This window comes from Thalassophryne amazonica, unplaced genomic scaffold, assembly GCF_902500255.1.
Source record: "Thalassophryne amazonica unplaced genomic scaffold, fThaAma1.1, whole genome shotgun sequence".
Lineage (NCBI taxonomy): Eukaryota > Metazoa > Chordata > Actinopteri > Batrachoidiformes > Batrachoididae > Thalassophryne > Thalassophryne amazonica.
The window spans coordinates 668,432-693,601 of NW_022986239.1; the positions used below are offsets into that span (position 1 = coordinate 668,432).

The 25,170-nt window shown below is 43.4% G+C and overlaps 1 protein-coding gene across 1 annotated transcript in view; it reads right to left on the reverse strand.

Annotated features, from left to right (window-relative positions):
• nfasca (neurofascin homolog (chicken) a) overlaps positions 1-25,170 on the reverse strand; it is a 201,474-nt gene that overhangs the window by 131,141 nt on the left and 45,163 nt on the right. Inside the window, exons 8-12 of the mRNA XM_034165289.1 lie at positions 23,003-23,114; positions 11,205-11,389; positions 10,493-10,624; positions 9,924-10,067; positions 2,518-2,629 (exon numbers count right to left, since the gene is read on the reverse strand). Of these exons, the coding sequence (XP_034021180.1) occupies positions 2,518-2,629; positions 9,924-10,067; positions 10,493-10,624; positions 11,205-11,389; positions 23,003-23,114 (685 nt within the window). The remainder of the gene's footprint in view (positions 1-2,517; positions 2,630-9,923; positions 10,068-10,492; positions 10,625-11,204; positions 11,390-23,002; positions 23,115-25,170) is intronic.

Below are 25,170 nucleotides of genomic sequence, written 5' to 3' on the forward strand. Positions count from 1 at the left end.
CGTAATCAATTCTGATTGGCTGTGATGTCATAAGGGGCGGGATTAGGGGGCGGGGCTTAGTGACGTAGTCGATTCTGATTGGCTGACAGGGCCATAAATCAGTTTTTGACATAAGGTCGCTCAGTTTACTCTCTCACATTTCATCAGAGTGCACACATATCATCAGGGTGTACACCTTTCATCAGTGTGCACACCTTTCATCATCGCACACACCTTTCATCAGCATGCACACATTTCTTTAGAGTGCAAACACATCAGAGTGCACATATCAGTGTGCACACCGATCATTAGTGTGCACACCGATCATCAGCATGCACACCTTTCACCAGAGCTCAAAAATATCATCACTGTGTCCACCTTTCATCAGCGTGCACGCATTTCATCAGCATGCACACATTTCATCAGCGTGCACACCTTTCATCAGCGTGCACACATTTCAACAGTGTGCACACCTTTCATCACAGTGCACACATATCATCAGAGTGCACACATTTCATCAGAGTGCACACATATCAGCATGTACACCCTTCATCAGTGTACACACCTTTCATCAGAGTGCAAACATATCATCACCGTGCACAGATACTATGAGTGTGCACACCTTTCTTCAGCATGCACAGATATCAGAGTGTAGATATTATCAGTGTGCAGATATCATGAGTTTGCACACCTTTCATCAGCATGCATACCCTTCATTAGAGTCCACACGTCATCAGGATTGAATTGAGTATACAAATTGTGGGCGTTTGTTGTCATCCACAACAAAAATGGCCAAAAATGACAAATGTCCCAGTATGAATTATGGATATATTAATAATATATAGCAAATATATGATGAACAATCACGGTTGTATAATGCATGTAGTGAGGAAACGGATCCGATGCATTGCAATTACCACGGCAGTATTACGGGTGTATTATGAATGCATCGCGCACGTGTTGCGCGTGCACGGCATCTGCATTGCGGTCATAAAAGAAGCGCACTTGGGCCGTCAGCATCACTATTCACACCAACTCCACAGCCTCTGGAGCATTTGCTGGACTTGGACAAGTTGATTGTTAAAGTGCACTGACACGAGCCTGCCTTTTCCTCACGACACATCACGACCTGTGTCGTGATGTGTCGTGCTGGAGAGTAAACTCGTCTTAACAGGTGCAGACAGGATGCCAGAGGGATGCCAGAGGGGCGCCGGTGCGTGCTATTATGCACAGAGAATTTTGAAATGTTCAAAAAATCTTTCACGCACAAATGTTGTGCTATGTGGCGCGATCGAATCTCAAACATGACATGCAGCTCAAGTGGAGTAAACAAGCAGTGAACAAAGTGAGTGGTGACGTCAGCAGATTGCATTAGGGCGCAGCTCGTCTGAACGATTATAACAAGAAGTTAAATCTGTTATAAACAGGAATAAACACTGTAACAGCTGCAAACAAGAAGGAAAAAACACGCAACTGTTTTATCAAACCTTGACAATGTAAACAATCAAATAATTACCTTTTTAGGCGGCTCAAAATGCTTTCTGCAGCTTCGCGTGCACACGTGCGCGGACGGCCCAGCTGCAGCTTCCTCTGTGATTCAGGAGGTGATTAGAGCCGTTTTCAACAGCCAACTTCCAGAATAAAATTATTAATCCGCCACGATATAATTATTTTATATAGGCAGCATCCAGCGCAGAGCGCGTGGCAGCCGGTAGAACACACAACAGCGTCCAGCTGTGAACACAGCGCATCTGATTTGCATCTGCTGCAAATCAGATGCAAGCAGACGTAATAAAAAGGCTTTATTCGTGGCCAGTCTGTATGCAGGTCACCTACAACTTATTTTAGTTCATGATGTGGACATGATGGGCACAACAAAATATCCGTTTTACACACTGCCCCAGTCCACTGCCAAGCCGCAAATCCCTGTCTGTTGCGGATATCAGCAGATGACGGCGAACATACAGCGCATAGATTGAGTATGTTTGTGTATGTATGGAGTATGTAAGGCGGATGTCATCTGCAGCCAAATTTTGTGCAGCTCAAAAATCCTGGTAACGGAAAAACGTGCCTCTATGGATAATTGTGGACGTGTGCGGGTGTCGGCCGACTCATACAAGCATGTTTCACACATATTGTGGATGTTAAGCAAATATGAGCCAATTTAATTTTGTGCGCAATCCATAACAAATCCTCCTAAACGCCAGTGGGACAGGGCCCTAATGGATAAAACTACAACTTCAAACATACTGAAAAAAGACAAAAAGAAATTTACAAAGACCAAGAAAGAGAAAAATCTTCATTCATGTCATTTGTCATTGAGGTCCTGAGTTGGTAACTTCACGTCGGCTCGTCTGTCTGGTGACTGTGTGAAGACTTTGGAGATTTTCTTCATGATTTGATTTTTGGACTCAAACTGCAATTTTGTTGTTGTTGTTTCCTGTTTTTATGTTTCTCAGCACAAATGATGAGGTGGAGCTTTTAAAGCAGTCTGTGTGCACGCCGTGCCAGAGGACACGTAACCATTCAGACACTCACCACCGTAGTTCTGGCAGAGGGGAACCAAAGAAAGGGCAATCCAGGAAGGTCCGGTTGTTCTTGATGACTTTTATTAGCTGGTTCTTGAGTCCGAGCATCCTGGGAGCCATGTCTGCATGGAGTGGGACAGCACATCACAACATGCATATCGTCATGGAGACAGGCTGCCATTTTAACACGTCAAACCTTTTCCACCTTTGTCTTTATTACTTGTCATGTCTCTTTACCTGGTGTCTGTGGCAGTCACTCTGACAGACTCACCCTTCCACAGTGACAATGCTGAGATCTACAGTGTTAAAGGCTGCACGTCTGTCTCCTGGCCCTCAGAGACTCAGAGCAGTTCAGGTTTTCCAGTCCTCCCACCACACCTATTTAAATTAGGTGTCTTCAGCCAATCATGAGCTTGGAGACATCAGGCTAATTCAGTGTGGAACATGTGCACAGCAGGAGCCCACTGAGGTCTGTGGTGAGAAGCAGCTGACGTGACATGCAGCGTGCCGTGCCCACACACACCAAACTCCAGTTTTAGTGAAGAAGGTAAGTGTCACATCTGGCCCGACTTCCAGCCCAGATGTGTGTGTGTGTGTGTGTGTGTGTGTATATATATATATATATATACACACACACACACACACACACACACACATACATATACACACGTTTCTCTGGTGAGTTTAGATGAATAAAGCTAACAGACAGCAGCTGGTTTGTGCTCTGTTGGCTTATTAGTGCAGCAGATAACTGAAACAATCCTTCATATGGTGATACAAGCATCAAATTTAGCACAAATACAGCTTAGACATTACACTTTAAATAAATCAACTAACTACTTAAATTTTCAATAGGTAGCCAGATAGGGGTCAGTTGAAGAATTACACAGGGGTCAAAATTTGAAAATGCTCCAATCAAATTGAAAACTACATCATGTTACTTATCTGATCATAAGGATTCCAAAGACGTATAGTTTGGACTATCTATGACTGAATGTTATGGAGTTATGAGGTAAAAACAGCAAGGATGGTGACAAAGGTCAATTTCAGTTTGTACAGGGGTCAAAAGTTAAAGTGGCTCCAATTTTGGTAAAAAAAAAAAAGTGATGTAAATTATTGGTTAATAGGATTAATAAATGGAATAGTTGTGACAGTGCTGAATGTTTGGTCTCCAAAGTAAAGGTCAAACAAGGTCAATGTCCATTGGATTCTATTCGCCCTATTAACGTTTCAAAGCCTGCAAAACCTCTGAGAGGTCGCCGCTCTGCGAGATCTCAGTAACACTGAGAACTGCACTGAGACGCTCTGATCACGCTGCACTTAAACCGCTGCACACGGATAACACCATTAACATCGCAACATAAAACTATTTTTATATTGTGCCTAAAACTCTTGTGAATATATTCTCTGGGTTTATAGACGTTGTTATTGTGTTTATTTTATGTAAACATGTGAGAATCACAGTCTGTCTCTCCGTTATTTTCAGTGGGAGCTGCTGTGAGCTACAATCGCTTCCTGATCATGTCGTTCTGGGGGAAAGCGAAGTTTGCTCTTTAACGTCTTGATTATTGTTCTTTACAACACTGTTTGTCCTCTTTGTTCCAGACTAATATATATAATATGTCTGAAATTCGGTTTGCGTTGTGTTTATTAAATTCCACGCAGATTAAACATCAATCAATCAATTTTTTTTATATAGCGCCAAATCACAACAAACAGTTGCCCCAAGGCGCTTTATATTGTAAGGCAAGGCCATACAATAATTATGTAAAACCCCAACGGTCAAAACGACCCCCTGTGAGCAAGCACTTGGCTACAGTGGGAAGGAAAAACTCCCTTTTAACAGGAAGAAACCTCCAGCAGAACCAGGCTCAGGGAGGGGCAGTCTTCTGCTGGGACTGGTTGGGGCTGAGGGAGAGAACCAGGAAAAAGACATGCTGTGGAGGGGAGCAGAGATCGATCACTAATGATTAAATGCAGAGTGGTGCATACAGAGCAAAAAGAGAAAGAAACAGTGCATCATGGGAACCCCCAGCAGTCTACGTCTATAGCAGCATAACTAAGGGATGGTTCAGGGTCACCTGATCCAGCCCTAACTATAAGCTTTAGCAAAAAGGAAAGTTTTAAGCCTAATCTTAAAAGTAGAGAGGGTGTCTGTCTCCCTGATCTGAATTGGGAGCTGGTTCCACAGGAGAGGAGCCTGAAAGCTGAAGGCTCTGCCTCCCATTCTACTCTTACAAACCCTAGGAACTACAAGTAAGCCTGCAGTCTGAGAGCGAAGCGCTCTATTGGGGTGATATGGTACTACGAGGTCCCTAAGATAAGATGGGACCTGATTATTCAAAACCTTATAAGTAAGAAGAAGAATTTTAAATTCTATTCTAGAATTAACAGGAAGCCAATGAAGAGAGGCCAATATGGGTGAGATATGCTCTCTCCTTCTAGTCCCCGTCAGTACTCTAGCTGCAGCATTTTGAATTAACTGAAGGCTTTTTAGGGAACTTTTAGGACAACCTGATAATAATGAATTACAAGCCAGGGGCTTAACGAAGTTACCATTAAGAACCGTTATCCGCTGCCGCTCATCTCATCGGCTTTTGAGTTGTTGGAAGGAGCTACGGTGTTTACAAAATTAGATCTCTGTCATGCTTATCATCTTGTTTGGATCAGAGAAGGAGACGAGTGGAAAACGGCGTTCAATACACCCTCGGGGCACTATGAATATTTAGTGATGCCGTTTGGTCTCACAAATGCCCCAGCTGTGTTTCAAAACCTGGTAAATGATGTGTTGCGGAACTATTTGAATAAGTTTGTATTTGTCTATCTGGACGATATTTTGATTTTCTCACCTGATCTAGATTTGCATATTGAACACGTTTGCACCGTACTTCAGACCCTGTTAAGCCACAGCCTGTGTGTCAAAGCTGAAAAATGTGAATTTCACCAATCTTCTGTTTCTTTCTTGGGGTTTGTGATTTCAGAAGGTGAAATTAAAATGGATCCTGCCAAGGTGGCTGCGGTACGAGACTGGCCTGTTCCATCTTCTCGTAAGGCGGTCCAGAAATTCCTGGGCTTCGCTAATTTCTACCGCATGTTCATTCGTAATTTCAGTTCCATTGCTGCACCACTTCATGACGCCACATCATCCCTCCGGTCATTTTCCTGGATGCCAGAGTGCGGGAATGCTTTCAGGGTCTTAAAGAATCGCTTTACTGAGGCCCCCGTGCTGCTTCTCCCTGACCCCGCCCGACAGTTCGTGGTAGAAGTAGACGCTTCCGACTTTGGTGTGGGGTGCGGTACTGTCTCAACGATGTGCTGAAGACAATAGGCTGCATCCGTGTGCCTATTTGTCCAAGATGTTGACACCTGCTGAGCGAAATTACAGCATCGGGGACCGTGAGCTGTTGGCGGTAAAAGTGGCCTTGGAGGAGTGGCGCCACTGGCTGGAGGGGGCACAAACACCTTTTCTGGTTTATACCGATCACAAAAATCTGGAGTATTTGCGATCGGCCAAATGCCTTAACGCTTGTCAAGCTAGGTGGGCAATATTCTTTAGCAGATTCAATTTCATTTTGTCATACCAGCCAGGGACTAAAAACGGGAAAACCGATGCCTTGTCTCATCAGGGGGAACCCGTCAACGCCCCAGCAGATCCTGAACCCATCCTGCCTGCATCCTGTTTTGTTTCCGCTCTCACATGGGAAATTGAATCGAGAGTCCGGTTGGCAGCTGATGGGGTTCCGGTGCCTTCCGCCTGTCCCGCTGATAGGCTTTTTGTTCCTGCCACACTCAGGGGGAGGTAATCAAGTGGGGACATGACAGCCGCTTTGCTTGCCATCCGGGTATAAAAAACACTCAGTCGGTACTTCAACAGAGATTTTGGTGGCGGGAATGGTGAAAGATGTAACTGAATATGTTAATGCTTGTCAAACCTGTGCTATGCATAAGATGCCCAATCGCCCTCCTGCAGGACTGTTAATGCCGTTGCCTGTTCCTACCCATCCATGGTCACACATTACAATGGATTTTGTAACTGGTCTTCTGCCCTCTAGAGGAAACACTTTGATTTTGTCCGTTGTTGATAGATTATCCAAAATGGCTCATTTCGTTCCCCTGCCCAAGTTACCTTCAGCCAAGGAAACCGCAGAGGTGATGCTTACGAGCATCTTTAGGATCCATGGTTTTCCCCAGGATATTGTGTCAGATCGGGGTCCTCAATTTGTATCACACTTCTGGAGGGAATTCTGCTGTCTCCTTGGGGTTTCAGCTAGTCTAACCTTGGGTTACCCTCCACAAGCCAATGGTCAAACCGAGCGGGTCAACCAAGATTTGGAAAAGGGACTCTAAATTTTAGCCTCCCAGCAGCCTGCCACCTGGTCCGTCCAAGTGCCCTGGGTTGAACTAGCCCATAATCATTTGCCTTCAGCATGTACTGGTTACTCAGCTTTTCATGTCGTTTTTGGTCATCAACCCTCTCTGTTTCCTCCTCTAGATCTCGACTCTTCGGTTCCTTCTGCACTTCGTCTCATCCTCCGCTGCCTATAAGTCTGCCGCTGGCCGTAGGAGGTCCCCTGCTCCTGCCTATGTTCCCGGCCAAAACGTGTGGCTTTCTACCCGCCATCTGAAATTGAGAGGACTGTCTCGTAAACTGGCTCCAAGGTTCGTCGGTCCATTTCTTGTGTCCAAAATTATTAACCCCATTTCTGTTCGTCTTCGTCTCCCCAGGTCGCTCCGCATTCATCCGTCCTTTCATACTAGTCAGATTAAACCTGCTAGGTCCAGTCCTTTGTGCCCTCCTGCCATTCCCTCTCCGCCCGCCCGGTTCATGGATGGTGGCCCGGCGTTTATGGTGCGGTGGCTCCTGGCCTCTCGCCGCTGTGGCCGTGGGATTCAGTATTTGGTGGATTGGGAGGGTTATGGCCCTGAGGAAAGGTCATGGATTCCCTCCCGCTTTGTTCTGGGCCCCGCTCTGATTCGTGAGTTTCACTCCTCTCATCCTGGTTCGGCTAGGCCGTCCGGGGTCAGCCATGGAGGGGGGTTACTGTCTGGGCTTGAGTTTTGATCTTTTGCGCTATCTGGGTTTTGGTTTGTTTATTCTCTTGTTGGTATTTTTCTGCTTGGGTCTGTCTGTCTCTGTTTCTCTTACTGGTTCTTGGTAATGGGTGTTTCTCTTTCTCTCTCTGGCCACGCTCTGCTTCTGGTGCTTTCCATGTGCACCTGTTCCTGATTTGCTGATTGCCACCTGGGGTTTTATAAGCTCAATGGGTAGTATTGTTCTCCGCCAGTTTGTCATGCCTTGTGCCTGCATTCCAGCTCTGTACCTGTGTTCTTGTTCCTGCTTGCCTCATAGTGTGTACCTGACCTCCTGCCTGTTGTTTTGACCACGCCATTTTGCCTGATGATTTCTGTACTTCTGCTTTTGTTGGACTGCCTGCTCGTGTATTGACCACTGCATTTTCCTTCAGTAAAGATTCCTAAAAAACAGAGCTGTCTGCCGGAACTGTGCATTTGTGTCCTACCATCCCCGTGCATCCCGCCTGTCACGTGAGGCACGGCTTAATACAGCTGAAGGTGATACATAGAGTTCATCTGAGTCATGCTAGATTGGCAAAGGTCTATCTGAACACTGACCCATCACGCCCTGATGTAGAGGTCCACCAGCAGGCTCAATCCAATATTCTAGCTGCACCTGAATCTCTCCAATTGGTATTTTCAAAGCTTTCAGTAAGATGATTGGAATCCAGTTTGACCCAGTCTGTGCTGTCTTTGGTTTAACACCAGGACAGTGTCAGATAAAGTGTATATCCTTCCAAGACATGTGATCCTTCTGAAGTGCAAGCAATGTGACCATCAGTGGGACCGAGGTAGAAGTCGTGGGCAGTGTCAGCCACCTGGGCTCCACAGTAAGAAGTAACCTGTTTCTGGTAATGGAAATCAGCACCAGGAAAGTCGAAGCTGAAGTTGTTATGTCCGAACTCAGCAAGAGCATGTGGACAAATGTCATGCTGACAATAAACGCTAAGCTCTGTGTGTTCAGAACCTGCATCCTTATACAGCAGCAGGGGACAACCTGCTCTAGCTTCCACCATCACTGCCTCATCCCAAGTATCTCATGGCAGGACAAAGTGCTGAACTCAGAGGTCCTCAATTCTGCAGGGATGCCAAGTATCTACCTGCTCCAGACTCAGTGTCTGCACTGGCTCAGTCAGCTGCATCCCAAAAGAGACAGAATATGGGCAGCAAGCTAGTAGAACAAGACACAGATTTGATTGTCCAAATCTGCATTTCAAGGGTGCCTGCAAGTGGGACCTCAAAGAGACTGGCATTGACACAGATACTCAGGAGGAACTCACCAAAGACCGTGGCATCTGGAGGAAGGCTATCAAGGAGGGTATCGAAAGGGCAGAGATCAAGGGGCAAGAAGCTTTGAGGCAGAAAAGGATCCAGCAAAAAGGAAGGCCTGATACACCCAATTTGGTCAACCTTCAACTGTGACTTGTGCAGCAGACTGTGACTCTGGCATCGGCCTGTGCAGTCACAGTGAGGGGGCACAAACATCCCATCAGTGTGCGAGTGCGGGGTGGGGTGGGAACGAGGGCCACTAGTAGTTTTTCTGTTACACTTCAGCCACCTGTCAAGTTCTGTTCTAGCTTATATTCAGCCTTTTATTTTTCTGTTGCTTACATTTGTGTCTGTGTTCCTTTAGCATTTGGATTTTCTGTATCTTTATTTCTTAGGCATTTGGGATTTATCTTCACTGTCCTGTCACGTTTCTGTTTCTGCAGCCTGTGTCAGCCATGTCCACTCCTGTCTCACCTTTGTCTTGTCCAGCCACGCCTTCTTCTCTGCACCTGTTCCACTGGTTTCCCTCAGTATTTATGCCCCGTGTTTTTCTCTGTTCACTGCTTGCTCCTTGTGCTCTTGCCCTTGTTCTAAGCCTTCCTCATCTCATTTTTGGTCTGCGTTTTTTTCTGTGTTCGACTCTTGCCCGTTGTTAGACCACGTCACAGCCTCACGACCATCTGTACCTCCACCTGTACTGATTGACTCCCTGTGTATCGAACTGAGCCTGTTTTCATCCGCCCGCCATGCCTTGCCACCTCAGTTCCTGACACTTGGACCTGAATGCAGATTGCAATGTGAGTGCAGACCAGTGGGGGAGTGGGGCGGGTAGGGGGCAGTTAAGCTCAGACACAGTCCAAGGCAGCTGGACCGAGTGAGAGTACAGACTTTGGTATCCTGATACCAAAGTCCACTTGATGACAAGCTGATGTTTGAAGGTGTAGTTTCTTGTATAGACCTTCTGAGGATTTGTGGCTTACAGCTTGTGAAGTTGACAAATGAGAGGTTGGGAGGATTAGTGCCTGAAAGGTTCCAGTCTAAGCTCTCTGCCTGATCCTTACACCTGTGCCTCACCCAGAACACTGACAAAGGCGTTGGCCAGGAGGTAGCCGTGTTGGTTGGAGGCGTTGCACTGGTAGACGGCACTGGTTCCAATCTGCACCGAGCGGAAAATGATGGTGTCCCCCTGGACCTCTCGGCTGGGGTTAGGCAGAGAACCTGAGGTAGGAACAAGATGGAGGCGTGGCCAAAATCAAGAAAAGACTTTTAAAAATCTGTATGAGAAAATAACAAAATAAAACAGCAGTTAAGACATATCAAAGTCTGTTAAATCTGGTTTTGCCTGAAGTAAAGAAGCTGCCTAATAAATATGCACAACTTCACATAGTGTGTTAACACAATTTGCATTCAGGAACAATAAACTAACTAGTTAACTAGCTCATTCAGTCACTAACTAACTATCACTGCTGTGGAACAGAATCAACCTGCTGCACAAGCATCAAGAAAGAACCCCTAATGTTAAGAATCAAACAGAACATCAATCACTGTCAGCCTGAAAGAAAGAAAGAAAGAAAGAAAGAAAGAAAGAAAGAAAGAAAGAAAGAAAGAAAGAAAGAAAGAAAGAAAGAAAGAAAACACTTCACTCTCTATGGACTGTCCGTTGACGAGCCACTGGATGTTGGGTTTGGGGTTCCCATTGGCCCGGCACACCAGGCGCCCATTCTCTTCTGGTGCCAGCACCAAGTTGGTTGGTTTGTCCAGCCAATAAGGAGCCGCTGTGGAGCACAGAGAATCCCAGTAGGAACAGGGTGTGGAGGCGGGGTTATGGGGCTATACCACAGAGCGCCGTTCTTTCCCGTCTGGTCCCAAATAGCAAAGTAGTATGTTTGAAGTATCACATCTTGAACAAACTTGCTATAGTAGTTATGCCCATCTTTGGCACCAGATTTGAAATCAGGATCCAATTTTTTAACTCTTCAAAGATTTCACCCCTATTCTTGAAATTGCTGATGGCACATGATAACGCCTAGGTATTCGTAGTCTTAGCGGCTTCAGTCGTGTACAGACTTCTTTAAACGGAGTATCTGTAGTGACTCCTGTGTTGAACCTTGTTCGATTGTGCTCCACTGTAAAAATCTGAAGCCGTTTTTGTTCAAAGTAAATCAGCTTGAGCTGCTTTCTTTCATTTTCAGGACGGTTGCCAGGTCTGCACTCTATAAACCAGTGTGTTAGGAAGTACACTGGATTAAGCTGTTTCATCCAGTTTTTGCACTTTTTCAGATGGTGGCCAATTGTAGGAGAACGGCACCCTGTGGAATAATGCCCTGTTAGTCCAGTGTAGTGGTGCCCTCTGACCTTTGACCTGCACATAGATGGAGTGCCGTATGCTCCCTAATTGGTTGTTGGCCATGCACATATACTCTCCAGCGTCTTCCTCAGATACATTGATGATCTTCAGGGTTTTGTTGAAGTTCTCAAACTGAACCTTCTGTGCTGGCAGGTCCCCACCCATCTTAAACCACTTGATGGTGGGGGTGGGACTACGGGGGCAGAGCAAGAACAGAGCAAAGGTTTAATTTCATAACCTCATGGCGTCACAAAGAGACGTATACAACCACACTCCATCAGTAGGTCAGTCATGGTAACTCCACCCACCAGTCGACACTTTAGTGTGGAATTCTCAGTGTGAAGACCAACAGCAGGTGGAAATAAGCTTGATGATGTCATAAGATGACAATCTTATCTTAAGAAATAGGAGGAATGATTTTAAGATTTTTCCCATAATTAAATTCTTCCTCAGCAACATTCCATGCACAAATAAAAAAATAATAGTGTGCACAAATAAATAAATAAACAGTCTGTGCACAAATAAATAAACAGTCTGTGCACAAATAAATAGTTTGCTGAAATAAATAAATAGTTTGTGTACAAATATATAAACAGTTTGTGCACAAATAAATAAATAAACAGTTTGTGCACAAATAAATAGTTTGCTGAAATAAATAAATAGTTTGTGTACAAATATATAAACAGTTTGTGCACAAATAAATAAATAAACAGTTTGCACAAATAAATAAACAGTCTGTGTATAAATAAATAGTTTGCTGAAATAAATAAATAGTTTGTGTACAAATATATAAACAGTCTGTGCACAAATAAATAAATAGTTTGTGTACAAATACATAAACAGCCTGTGTACAAATAAATAAATAGTCTGTGTACAAATACATAAATAAACAGTCTGTGCACAAATAAATAAATAGTCTGTGTACAAATACATAGTCTGTGTACAAATAAATAAATAGTCTGTGTACAAATACATAAATAAACAGTCTGTGCACAAATAAATAAATAGTCTGTGTACAAATACATAGTCTGTGTACAAATAAATAAATAGTCTGTGTACAAATACATAAATAAACAGTCTGTGTAGTTTTTCCTGGTTGCTGAAAGACTGCAGAGAAAATACTGGAAACACGATTCAGATTCAGATTCAGACAACTTAACTGATCCCAAAAAAGGTCATTCATTTCACACCCAATTACCTCAGACAAATTTGCAGCAATTAATTCACAATTATTACTAGTTGAACATAATAATAACACACATCGGAATTAAAACAACCACACATATACATTTGATTGTTTATGTATGCTAAACTTTGAAACAGTCTGTCATCCGAATTGAGGAAATCTGCACCTTTTCAAATGCAAAAACACAAAGGCACTTCAACAGTGACAAACTGGTCAACCTCTGCATGGTTAAAGGACATGATGGACAAAACAATGTTCACAATCAAGACCAAGACTAAGATGATGACAGCACAGTTTGTTCATTATTTTAAAAAGTGTTCATAATGTTCCTGCACCAAGACACCAGTCACCCTGTTCTCATCGAGAGGAACAGCTGGACATCATTCAGGACTACAGGCACCTGGGAGTGCACGTAGTCAATAACGTGGGCTGGACTAAGAACTCTGAGTCTGTCTTAAAGGAGGTCCAGAGCCAGCTCTACTTTCTGAGGATGAAGCTGATAATGTGTGTACCAGCAGATTCAACAAACTCAAACCCAGTGAGTCAGTGAGGTGCTGTCAAAGCAGACGGTGTCCAAGTGTCTCCCAGTCAGTCGATCCACAATGTGTCCACAGAGATACATGAGAGAACACCACAAGAAGTCACACCTGCCTGGGGACGTCAGCATCTGCTACCACCTTCTCAGGGTGTCAGACAGTCAGAGTCAACAGAGTGGACAGTAGACTGGATAACAGACTGGACAACAGGCTATCAATAGACTGGACAACAGACTGAAAAATAGACTGGACAACAGGCTATCAAAAAACAGGACAACAGACTATCAAAAGACAGGACAACAGATTGGAAAACAGACTGGACAACAGGCTATCAAACAAGAGGACAACAGACTGGACAGCAGACTGGACAACAGACTATCAAAAGACTGGACAACAGACTACCAAGAGGCTATCAAAAGATAGGACAATAGAGTGGACAACAGGCTATCAAAAGACTGGACAAAAGACTGGACAGCAGACTGGACAACAGGCTAGATAAAAGGCTGAACAGACTGGACAACAGACTGGATAACAGACCATCGAAAGACTGGACAACAGGCTGTGAACAGACTGGACAACAGACTGTCAACAGACTGCCAACAGGCTATCAAAAGACTGGACAGCAGATTGGACAACAGAATGGACAGAAGACTGGACAACAGGCTGCCAACTCTGTCTCTGTGTGTCTCTGTGTGTGTCTCTGTGTATGTGTCTCTGTGTATGTGTGTCTGTGTATGTGTGTGTCTCTGTGTGTGTGTGTGTGTGTGTGTGTGTGTGTGTGTGTGTGTGTGTGTGTGTGTGTGTGTGTGTGTGTGTGTGTGTGTGTGTGTGTGTGTGTGTGTGTGTGTGTGTCTATGTGTGTGGGTGACTCTGTGTGTGCGTGTGTGTGTCGCTGTATCAATCAATCAATCAATCAATCAATTTCAATCAATCAATTTTTTTTTTATATAGCGCCAAATCACAACAAACAGTTGCCCCAAGGCGCTTTATATTGTAAGGCAAGGCCATACAATAATTATGTAAAACCCCAACGGTCAAAAACGACCCCCTGTGAGCAAGCACTTGGCTACAGTGGGAAGGAAAAACTCCCTTTTAACAGGAAGAAACCTCCAGCAGAACCAGGCTCAGGGAGGGGCAGTCTTCTGCTGGGACTGGTTGGGGCTGAGGGAGAGAACCAGGAAAAAGACATGCTGTGGAGGGGAGCAGAGATCGATCACTAATGATTAAATGCAGAGTGGTGCATACAGAGCAAAAAGAGAAAGAAACAGTGCATCATGGGAACCCCCCAGCAGTCTACGTCTATAGCAGCATAACTAAGGGATGGTTCAGGATCACCTGATCCAGCCCTAACTATAAGCTTTAGCAAAAAGGAAAGTTTTAAGCCTAATCTTAAAAGTAGAGAGGGTGTCTGTCTCCCTGATCTGAATTGGGAGCTGGTTCCACAGGAGAGGAGCCTGAAAGCTGAAGACTCTGCCTCCCATTCTACTCTTACAAACCCTAGGAACTACAAGTAAGCCCGCAGTCTGAGAGCGAAGCGCTCTATTGGGGTGATATGGTACTATGAGGTCCCTAAGATAAGATGGGACCTGATTATTCAAAACCTTATAAGTAAGAAGAAGAATTTTAAATTCTATTCTAGAATTAACAGGAAGCCAATGAAGAGAGGCCAATATGGGTGAGATATGCTCTCTCCTTCTAGTCCCCGTCAGTACTCTAGCTGCAGCATTTTGAATTAACTGAAGGCTTTTTAGGGAACTTTTAGGACAACCTGATAATAATGAATTACAATAGTCCAGCCTAGAGGAAATAAATGCATGAATTAGTTTTTCAGCATCACTCTGAGACAAGACCTTTCTGATTTTAGAGATATTGCGTAAATGCAAAAAAGCAGTCCTACATATTTGTTTAATATGCGCTTTGAATGACATATCCTGATCAAAAATGACTCCAAGATTTCTCACAGTATTACTAGAGGTCAGGGTAATGCCATCCAGAGTAAGGATCTGGTTAGACACCATGTTTCTAAGATTTGTGGGGCCAAGTACAATGACTTCAGTTTTATCTGAGTTTAAAAGCAGGAAATTAGAGGTCATCCATGTCTTTATGTCTGTAAGACAATCCTGCAGTTTAACTAATTGGTGTGTGTCCTCTGGCTTCATGGATAGATAAAGCTGGGTATCATCTGCGTAACAATGAAAATTTAAGCAATACCGTCTAATAATACTGCCTAAGGGAAGCATATATAAAGTGAATAAAATTGGTCCTAGCACAGAACCTTGTGGAACTCCATAATTAACTTTAGTCTGTGAAGAAGATTCCCCATTTACATGAACAAATTGTAATCTATTAGACAAATATGATTCAAACCACCGCAGCGCAGTGCCTTTAATACCTATGGCATGCTCTAATCTCTGTAATAAAATTTTATGGTCAACAGTATCAAAAGCAGCACTGAGGTCTAAAAGAACAAGCACAGAGATGAGTCCACTGTCCGAGGCCATAAGAAGATCATTTGTAACCTTCACTAATGCTGTTTCTGTACTATGATGAATTCTAAAACCTGACTGAAACTCTTCAAATAGACCATTCCTCTGCAGATGATCAGTTAGCTGTTTTACAACTACCCTTTCAAGAATTTTTGAGAGAAAAGGAAGGTTGGAGATTGGCCTATAATTAGCTAAGGTAGCTGGGTCAAGTGATGGCTTTTTAAGTAATGGTTTAATTACTGCCACCTTAAAAGCCTGTGGTACATAGCCAACTAACAAAGATAGATTGATCATATTTAAGATCGAAGCATTAAATAAAGGTAGGGCTTCCTTGAGCAGCCTGGTAAGAATGGGGTCTAATAAACATGTTGATGGTTTGGATGAAGTAACTAATGAAAATAACTCAGACAGAACAATCGGAGAGAAAGAGTCTAACCAAATACCGGCATCACTGAAAGCAGCCAAAGATAACGATACGTCTTTGGGATGGTTATGAGTAATTTTTTCTCTAATAGTTAAAATTTTGTTAGCAAAGAAAGTCATGAAGTCATTACTAGTTAAAGTTAATGGAATACTCAGCTCAATAGAGCTCTGACTCTTTGTCAGCCTGGCTACAGTGCTGAAAAGAAACCTGGGGTTGTTCTTATTTTCTTCAATTAGTGATGAGTAGTAAGATGTCCTAGCTTTACGGAGGGCTTTTTTATAGAGCAACAGACTCTTTTTCCAGGCTAAGTGAAGATCTTCTAAATTAGTGAGACGCCATTTCCTCTCCAACTTACGGGTTATCTGCTTTAAGCTACGAGTTTGTGAGTTATACCACGGAGTCAGGCACTTCTGATTTAAAGCTCTCTTTTTTAGAGGAGCTACAGCATCCAAAGTTGTCTTCAATGAGGATGTAAAACTATTGACGAGATACTCTATCTCACTTACAGAGTTTAGGTAGCTACTCTGCACTGTGTTGGTATATGGCATTAGAGAACATAAAGAAGGAATCATATCCTTAAACCTAGTTACAGTGCTTTCTGAAAGACTTCTAGTGTAATGAAACTTATTCCCCACTGCTGGGTAGTCCATCAGAGTAAATGTAAATGTTATTAAGAAATGATCAGACAGAAGGGAGTTTTCAGGGAATACTGTTAAGTCTTCTATTTCCATACCATAAGTCAGAACAAGATCTAAGATATGATTAAAGTGGTGGGTGGACTCATTTACTTTTTGAGCAAAGCCAATAGAGTCTAATAATAGATTAAATGCAGTGTTAAGGCTGTCATTCTCAGCATCTGTGTGGATGTTAAAATCGCCCACTATAATTATCTTATCTGAGCTAAGCACTAAGTCAGGCAAAAGGTCTGAAAATTCACAGAGAAACTCACAGTAACGACCAGGTGGACGATAGATAATAACAAATAAAACTGGTTTTTGGGACTTCCAATTTGGATGGACAAGACTAAGAGACAAGCTTTCAAATGAATTAAAGCTCTGTCTGGGTTTTTGATTAATTAATAAGCTTGAATGGAAGATTGCTGCTAATCCTCCGCCCCGGCCCGTGCTACGAGCATTCTGACAGTTAGTGTGACTCAGGGGTGTTGACTCATTTAAACTAACATATTCATCCTGCTGTAACCAGGTTTCTGTAAGGCAGAATAAATCAATATGTTGATCAATTATTATATCATTTACCAACAGGGACTTAGAAGAGAGAGACCTAATGTTTAATAGACCACATTTAACTGTTTTAGTCTGTGGTGTAGTTGAAGGTGCTATATTATTTTTTCTTTTTGAATTTTTATGCTTAAATAGATTTTTGCTGGTTATTGGTGGTCTGGGAGCAGGCACCGTCTCTACGGGGATGGGGTAATGAGGGGATGGCAGGGGGAAAGAAGCTGCAGAGAGGTGTGTAAGACTACAACTCTGCTTCCTGGTCCCAACCCTGGATAGTCACGGTTTGGAGGATTTAAGAAAATTGGCCAGATTTCTAGAAATGAGAGCTGCTCCATCCAAAGTGGGATGGATGCCGTCTCTCCTAACAAGACCAGGTTTTCCCCAGAAGCTTTGCCAATTATCTATGAAGCCCACCTCATTTTTTGGACACCACTCAGACAGTCAGCAATTCAAGGAGAACATGCGGCTAAACATGTCACTCCCGGTCCGATTGGGGAGGGGCCCAGAGAAAACTACAGAGTCCGACATTGTTTTTGCAAAGTTACACACCGATTTAATGTTAATTTTAGTGACCTCCGATTGGCGTAACCGGGTGTCATTACTGCCGACGTGAATTACAATCTTACCAAATTTACGCTTAGCCTTTGCCAGCAGTTTCAAATTTCCTTCAATGTCGCCTGCTCTGGCCCCCGGAAGACAATTGACTATGGTTGCTGGTGTCGCTAACTTCACATTTCGCAAAACAGAGTCGCCAATAACCAGAGTTTGATCCTCGGCGGGTGTGTCGTCGAGTGGGGAAAAACGGTTAGAGATGTGAACGGGTTGGCGGTGTACACGGGGCTTCTGTTTAGGGCTATGCTTCCTCCTCACAGTCACCCAGTCAGCCTGCTTTCCCGGCTGCTCGGGATCTGCCAGGGGGTAACTAACGGCGGCTAAGCTACCTTGGTCCGCACCGACTACAGGGGCCTGGCTAGCTGTAGAATTTTCCACGGTGCGGAGCCGAGTCTCCAATTCGCCCAGCCTGGCCTCCAAAGCTACGAATAAGCTACACTTATTACAAGTACCATTACTGCTAAAGGATGCCGAGGAATAACTAAACATTTCACACCCAGAGCAGAAAAGTGCGGGAGAGACAGGAGAAGCCGCCATGCTAAATCGGCTAAGAGCTAGTAGCTATGCTAAGCTAGCGGATTCCTAAAAACACGCAAAGTGAATAATGTGTAAATAATTTAGAGGTGATTCAGCAGAAGGAGTGCTTTAGTTAAGGCACGTAAAGATTACACTGGGAAACAAATCGTAATCTAGATAACTAGATCAATCTAACTGCGCAGATTAAACAGCTAACAGATACAGAAAAACACCGCTGTGCTCCGGAACAGGAAGTGATACAATACCGCAGTGAGAGCCAACCACCAGTAGAGGCAAACAAAAAGTGTATGTGTGTCTCTGTGTGTGTGTGTGTCTTTGTATGTGCGTCTCTGTGTGTGTGTGTGTCTCTGTGTGTGCATGTGTGTGGCTCTGTGTATGTGCGTATCTCTATGTATGTGTGTGTCTCTGTGTATGTGTCTCTATGTATGTGCATGTCTCTGTGTATGTGTCTTTATGTATGTGTGTGTCTGTGTATGTGCGTGTCTCTATGTATGTGTGTGTCTCTGTGTATGTGTCTCTGTGTATGTATGTGTCTCTGTGTGTACGTGTCTCTGTGTATGTGTGTGTCTCTGTGTGTACGTGTCTCTGTGTGTACGTGTCTCTGTGTATGTGTCTCTGTGTGTACGTGTCTCTGTGTATGTGTGTGTCTCTGTGTGTACGTGTCTCTGTGTGTGTGTGTCTCTGTGTGTACGTGTATCTGTGTATGTGTGTGTCTGTGTGTATGTGTCTCTGTGTATGTGTGTGTCTCTGTGTGTGTATGTGTCTCTGTGTGTATGTGTCTCTGTGTATGTGCGTGTCTCTGTGTGTGTATGTGTCTCTGTGTGTATGTGTCTCTGTGTATGTGTGTGTCTCTGTGTGTATGTGTCTCTGTGTATGTGTGTGTCTCTGTGTATGTGTGTGTCTCTGTGTGTATGTGTCTCTGTGTATGTGTGTGTCTCTGTGTGTGTATGTGTCTCTGTGTGTATGTGTCTCTGTGTATGTGTGTGTCTCTGTGTGTATGTGTCTCTGTGTATGTGTCTCTGAGTGTATGTGTCTCTGTGTATGTGTCTGTGTGCATGTGTCTCTGAGTGTATGTGTCTCTGTGTATGTGTGTGTCTCTGTGTGTATGTGTCTCTGTGTATGTGCGTGTCTCTGTGTGTATGTGTCTCTGTGTATGTGCGTGTCTCTGTGTGTACGTGTCCCTGTGTATGTGTGTCTCTGTGTGTGCGTGTGTGTTGGTGTGTGCATGTCTCTGTGTGTGCGTGTGTGTGTCTGTGTGTGTGTGTGTCTCTGTGTGCGTGTGTGTGTCTCTGTGTGTGCATGTGTGTGTCTCTGTGTATGTGCGTGTCTCTGTGTGTATGTGTCTCTGTGTATGTGTGTGTCTCTGTGTATGTGTGTGTCTCTGTGTGTATGTGTCTCTGTGTGTATGTGTCTCTGTGTATGTGTGTGTCTCTGTGTGTGTATGTGTCTCTGTGTGTGTATGTGTCTCTGTGTGTGTATGTGTCTCTGTGTATGTGTGTGTCTCTGTGTGTATGTGTCTCTGTGTATGTGTGTGTCTCTGTGTATGTGTGTGTCTCTGTGTGTATGTGTCTCTGTGTATGTGTGTGTCTCTGTGTATGTGTGTGTCTCTGTGTGTGTATGTGTCTCTGTGTGTATGTGTCTCTGTGTATGTGTGTGTCTCTGTGTGTATGTGTCTCTGTGTATGTGTCTCTGAGTGTATGTGTCTCTGTGTATGTGTCTGTGTGCATGTGTCTCTGAGTGTATGTGTCTCTGTGTATGTGTGTGTCTCTGTGTGTATGTGTCTCTGTGTATGTGCGTGTCTCTGTGTGTATGTGTCTCTGTGTATGTGTCTCTGTGTGTATGTGTCTCTGTGTATGTGTCTCTGAGTGTATGTGTCTCTGTGTATGTGTCTGTGTGCATGTGTCTCTGAGTGTGTGTGTCTCTGTGTATGTGTGTGTCTCTGTGTGTATGTGTCTCTGTGTATGTGCGTGTCTCTGTGTGTACGTGTCCCTGTGTATGTGTGTCTCTGTGTGTGCGTGTGTGTGTCTCTGTGTGTGTGCATGTCTCTGTGTGTGCGTGTGTGTGTCTGTGTGTGTGTGTGTCTCTGTGTGCGTGTGTGTGTCTCTGTGTGTGCATGTGTGTGTCTCTGTGTATGTGCGTGTCTCTATGTATGTGTGTGTCTCTGTGTATGTGCGTGTCTCTGTGTATGTGTGTGTCTCTGTGTGTATGTGTCTCTGTGTATGTGTCTCTGTGTGTACGTGTCTCTGTGTATGTGTCTCTGTGTGTACGTGTCTCTGTGTATGTGTTTCTGTGTGTATGTGTCTCTGTGTATGTATGTGTCTCTGTGTGTACGTGTCTCTGTGTGTACGTGTCTCTGTGTGTATGTGTCTCTGTGTATGTGTGTGTCTCTGTGTATGTGTGTGTCTCTGTGTATGTGTGTGTCTCTGTGTATGTGTCTCTGTGTATGTGCGTGTCTCTGTGTATGTGTGTGTCTCTGTGTATGTGTCTCTGTGTATGTGCGTGTCTCTGTGTATGTGTTTCTGTGTATGTGTGTGTCTCTGTGTATGTGCGTGTGTGTGGGTCTCTGTGTGTGTGTGTCTCTGTGTGTGCGTGTGTGTGTCTCTGTGTGTGTGTGTGAGTGTGTGTGTGTGTCTGTGTGTGTGTGTGTGTGTCTCTGTGTATGTGCGTGTGTGTGTCTCTGTGTATGTGCGTGTCTCTATGTATGTGTGTGTCTCTGTGTATGTGTGTGTACGTGTCTCTGTGTATGTGTCTCTGTGTGTATGTGTCTCTATTTATGTGCGTCTCTGTGTATGTGTCTCTGTGTATGTGCGTGTCTCTGTGTGTGTATGTGTCTCTGTGTGTGTATGTGTCTCTGTGTGTGTGTCTCTGTGTGTATGTGTCTGTGTGTGTCTGTGTGTGTATGTGTCTCTGAGTATGTGTCTCTGTGTATGTGTGTGTCTCTGTGTGTATGTGTGTGTCTCTGTGTATGTGTCTCTGTGTATGTGCATGTCTCTGTGTATGTGTCTCTGTGTATGTGTGTGTCTCTGTGTGTATATGTGTGTCTCTGTGTGTAAGTGTCTCTGTGTATGTGTGTGTCTCTGTGTGTGTGTCTCTGTGTATGTGCGTGACTCTGTGTGTATGTGTCTCTGAGTATGTGTCTCTGTGTATGTGTGTGTCTCTGTGTGTATGTGTCTCTGTGTATGTGTGTGTCTCTGTGTGTGTATGTGTCTCTGTGTGTATGTGTCTCTGTGTATGTGCGTGTCTCTGTGTGTGTCTGTGTGTGTGTCTCTGAGTATGTGTCTCTGTGTATGTGTGTGTCTCTGTGTGTGTCTCTCTGTGTATGTGTCTCTGTGTGTGTGTCTCTGTGTGTATGTGTCTCTGTGTATGTGTCTCTGTGTATGTGTGTGTCTCTGTGTATGTGTCTCTGTGTATGTGTGTGTCTCTGTGTGTATGTGTCTCTGTGTGTATGTGTGTCTCTGTGTATGTGTGTGTCTCTGTGTGTATGTGTGTGTCTCTGTGTGTATGTGTCTCTGTGTATGTGTGTGTCTCTGTGTGTATGTGTCTCTGTGTATGTGTGTGTCTCTGTGTGTGTGTCTCTATGTGTATGTGTGTGTCTGTGTGTATGTGTCTCTGAGTATGTGTCTCTGTGTATGTGTCTCTGTGTATGTGTGTGTCTCTGTGTGTATGTGTCTCTGTGTGTATGTGTCTCTGTGTGTGTGTCTCTCTGTGTATGTGTCTCTCTGTGTATGTGTGTGTACGTGTCTGTGTGTATGTGTCTCTGTGTATGTGCGTGTCTGTGTGTATTTGTCTCTGTGTGTCTGTGTGTATGTGTCTCTGTGTATGTGTGTGTCTCTGTGTGTGTCTGTGTGTATGTGTCTCTTAGTATGTGTCTCTGTGTATGTGTGTGTCTCTGTGTGTGTCTGTGTGTATGTGTCTCTTAGTATGTGTCTCTGTGTATGTGTGTGTCTCTGTGTGTGTCTGTGTGTATGTGTCTCTTAGTATGTGTCTCTGTGTATGTGTGTGTCTCTGTGTGTGTGTCTCTGTGTGTATGTGTGTCTCTGTGTGTATGTGTTTGTATGTGTCTGTGTGTATGTGTCTCTGAGTATGTGTCTCTGTGTATGTGTCTCTGTGTGTATGTGTCTCTGTGTATGTGTGTGTCTCTGTGTATGTGTGTGTGTCTCTATGTGTATGTGTGTGTCTGTGTCTCTGAGTATGTGTCTCTGTGTATGTGTGTGTCTGTGTCTCTGTGTATGTGTCTCTGTGTATGTGTCTCTGTGTGTGTGTCTCTGTGTATGTGTCTCTGTGTATGTGTGTGTCTCTATGTGTCTGTGTGTATGTGTCTCTGAGTATGTGTCTTTGTGTATGTGTGTGTCTCTGTGTGTATGTGTATGTGTGTGTCTCTGAGTATGTGTCTCTGTGTATGTGTGTGTCTCTGTGTGTATGTGTCTCTGTGTGTATGTGTCTCTGTGTATGTGTGTGTCTCTATGTGTCTGTGTGTATGTGTCTCTGAGTATGTGTCTTTGTGTATGTGTGTGTCTCTGTGTGTATGTGTGTCTGTGTATGTGTGTGTCTCTGAGTATGTGTCTGTGTATGTGTGTGTCTCTTAGTATGTGTCTCTGTGTATGTGTGTGTCTCTGTGTGTATGTGTGTCTCTGTGTGTATGTGTCTCTGAGTATGTGTCTCTGTGTATGTGTGTGTCTCTGTGTGTATGTGTCTCTGTGTATGTGCGTGTCTCTGTGTGTATGTGTCTCTGTGTATGTGCGTGTCTCTGTGTGTACGTGTCCCTGTGTGTGTGTGTGTGTCCTCACAGTCCAGCCGCGATACACTCCAGGTGGAGTTCATCTCCTCGTAGGACCATTTTGGAGCTGTCGCTCCCTGACGGCGTGAGGAAAGTGGGCGTGGTCTCTGCTACTTTACGGCCTGCAGGTGGAAGATGAGGAGGTTATTTGGGGTCACAGTGAAGCCCTGCGGCTTTGATCCATCAGACAGGCTGACACACATCACACAAGGTTAAAGGTCAGCTGGAGAAAGAGGACTCACTTTCATTTTATTTTTTGTCTTCAGGTGAGAACTTTTTATGGGCTCTGGAACTAGAGCATCAGGACACAAACTGAATCCATCCTTTGTCCACAATGTGTCTTCGTGTCAGTCGTGTTTGTTTGTTTGTTTAGTGCACCGTGTTAGAATCTCTTTGTTAGTTCAGAGTAACTTTATCAGCTGTAAACAGGATTCACACAGTGTCAATCATCCTACAACAAACAACGCAGCCAGGAACCAGCTTGGACACGCAGATCCGCCCACAGTCTTTGAGACCGCCTCCAGTGGATTAAGACCCGCCCATCAAATACAATACACATGCACAAGATAAGAAGAGGTGTCATGTGATGTGTTTTCTGAAGCTTAGGGCCCTGTCCCACTGGGGAGAGGATTAATTGCGCATGAATTGAGTTCACAAATTACAGGCGTTCGTTGATGTCCGCAACAAAAATTGGCCAAAAATGACAAATATAATAATAATATAATAATATATAGTGAATATATGACCAACAATCATGGTTGTATAACGCACCTGCTACAACAACAACTAATATATCACTACTACTACCACCACTATTAACAGCAACTACTACTATTAATACTGCCACAACTATTAATAATTACTACTGCTATTACTACCACCACTATTAACAGCAACTACTACTATTAATACTGCCACAACTATTAATAATTACTACTGCTATTACTACCACCACTATTAACAGCAACTACTACTATTAATACTGCCACAACTATTAATAATTACTACTGCTATTACTACCACCACTATTAACAACAACTACTACTATTAATACTGCTACAACTATTAATAATTACTACTGCTATTACTACCACCACTATTAACAGCAACTACTACTATTAATACTGCTACAACTATTAATAATTACTACTGCTATTACTACCACCACTATTAACAGCAACTACTACTATTAATACTGCTACAACTATTAATAATTACTACTGCTATTACTACTACCACTATTAACAGCAACTACTACTATTAATACTGCTACAACTATTAATAATTACTACTGCTATTACTACTACCACTATTAACAGCAACTACTACTATTAATACTGCTACAACTATTAATAATTACTACTGCTATTACTACCACCACTATTAACAGCAACTACTACTATTAATACTGCCACAACTATTATAATTACTACTGCTATTACTACCACCACTATTAACAGCAACTACTACTATTAATACTGCCACAACTATTATAATTACTACTGCTATTACTACCACCACTATTAACAGCAACTACTACTATTAATACTGCCACAACTATTATAATTACTACTGCTATTACTACCACCACTATTAACAGCAACTACTACTATTAATACTGCCACAACTATTAATAATTACTACTGCTATTACTACCACCACTATTAACAGCAACTACTACTATTAATACTGCCACAACTATTATTAATTACTACTGCTATTACTACCACCACTATTAACAGCAACTACTACTATTAATACTGCCACAACTATTATTAATTACTACTGCTATTACTACCACCACTATTAACAGCAACTACTACTATTAATACTGCCACAACTATTAATAATTACTACTGCTATTACTACCACCACTATTAACAGCAACTACTACTATTAATACTGCCACAACTATTATAATTACTACTGCTATTACTACCACCACTATTAACAGCAACTACTACTATTAATACTGCTACAACTATTAATAATTACTACTGCTATTACTACCACCACTATTAACAGCAACTACTACTATTAATACTGCTACAACTATTAATAATTACTACTGCTATTACTACCACCACTATTAACAACAACTACTACTATTAATACTCCTACAACTATTAATAATTACTACTGCTATTACTACTACCACTATTAACAGCAACTACTACT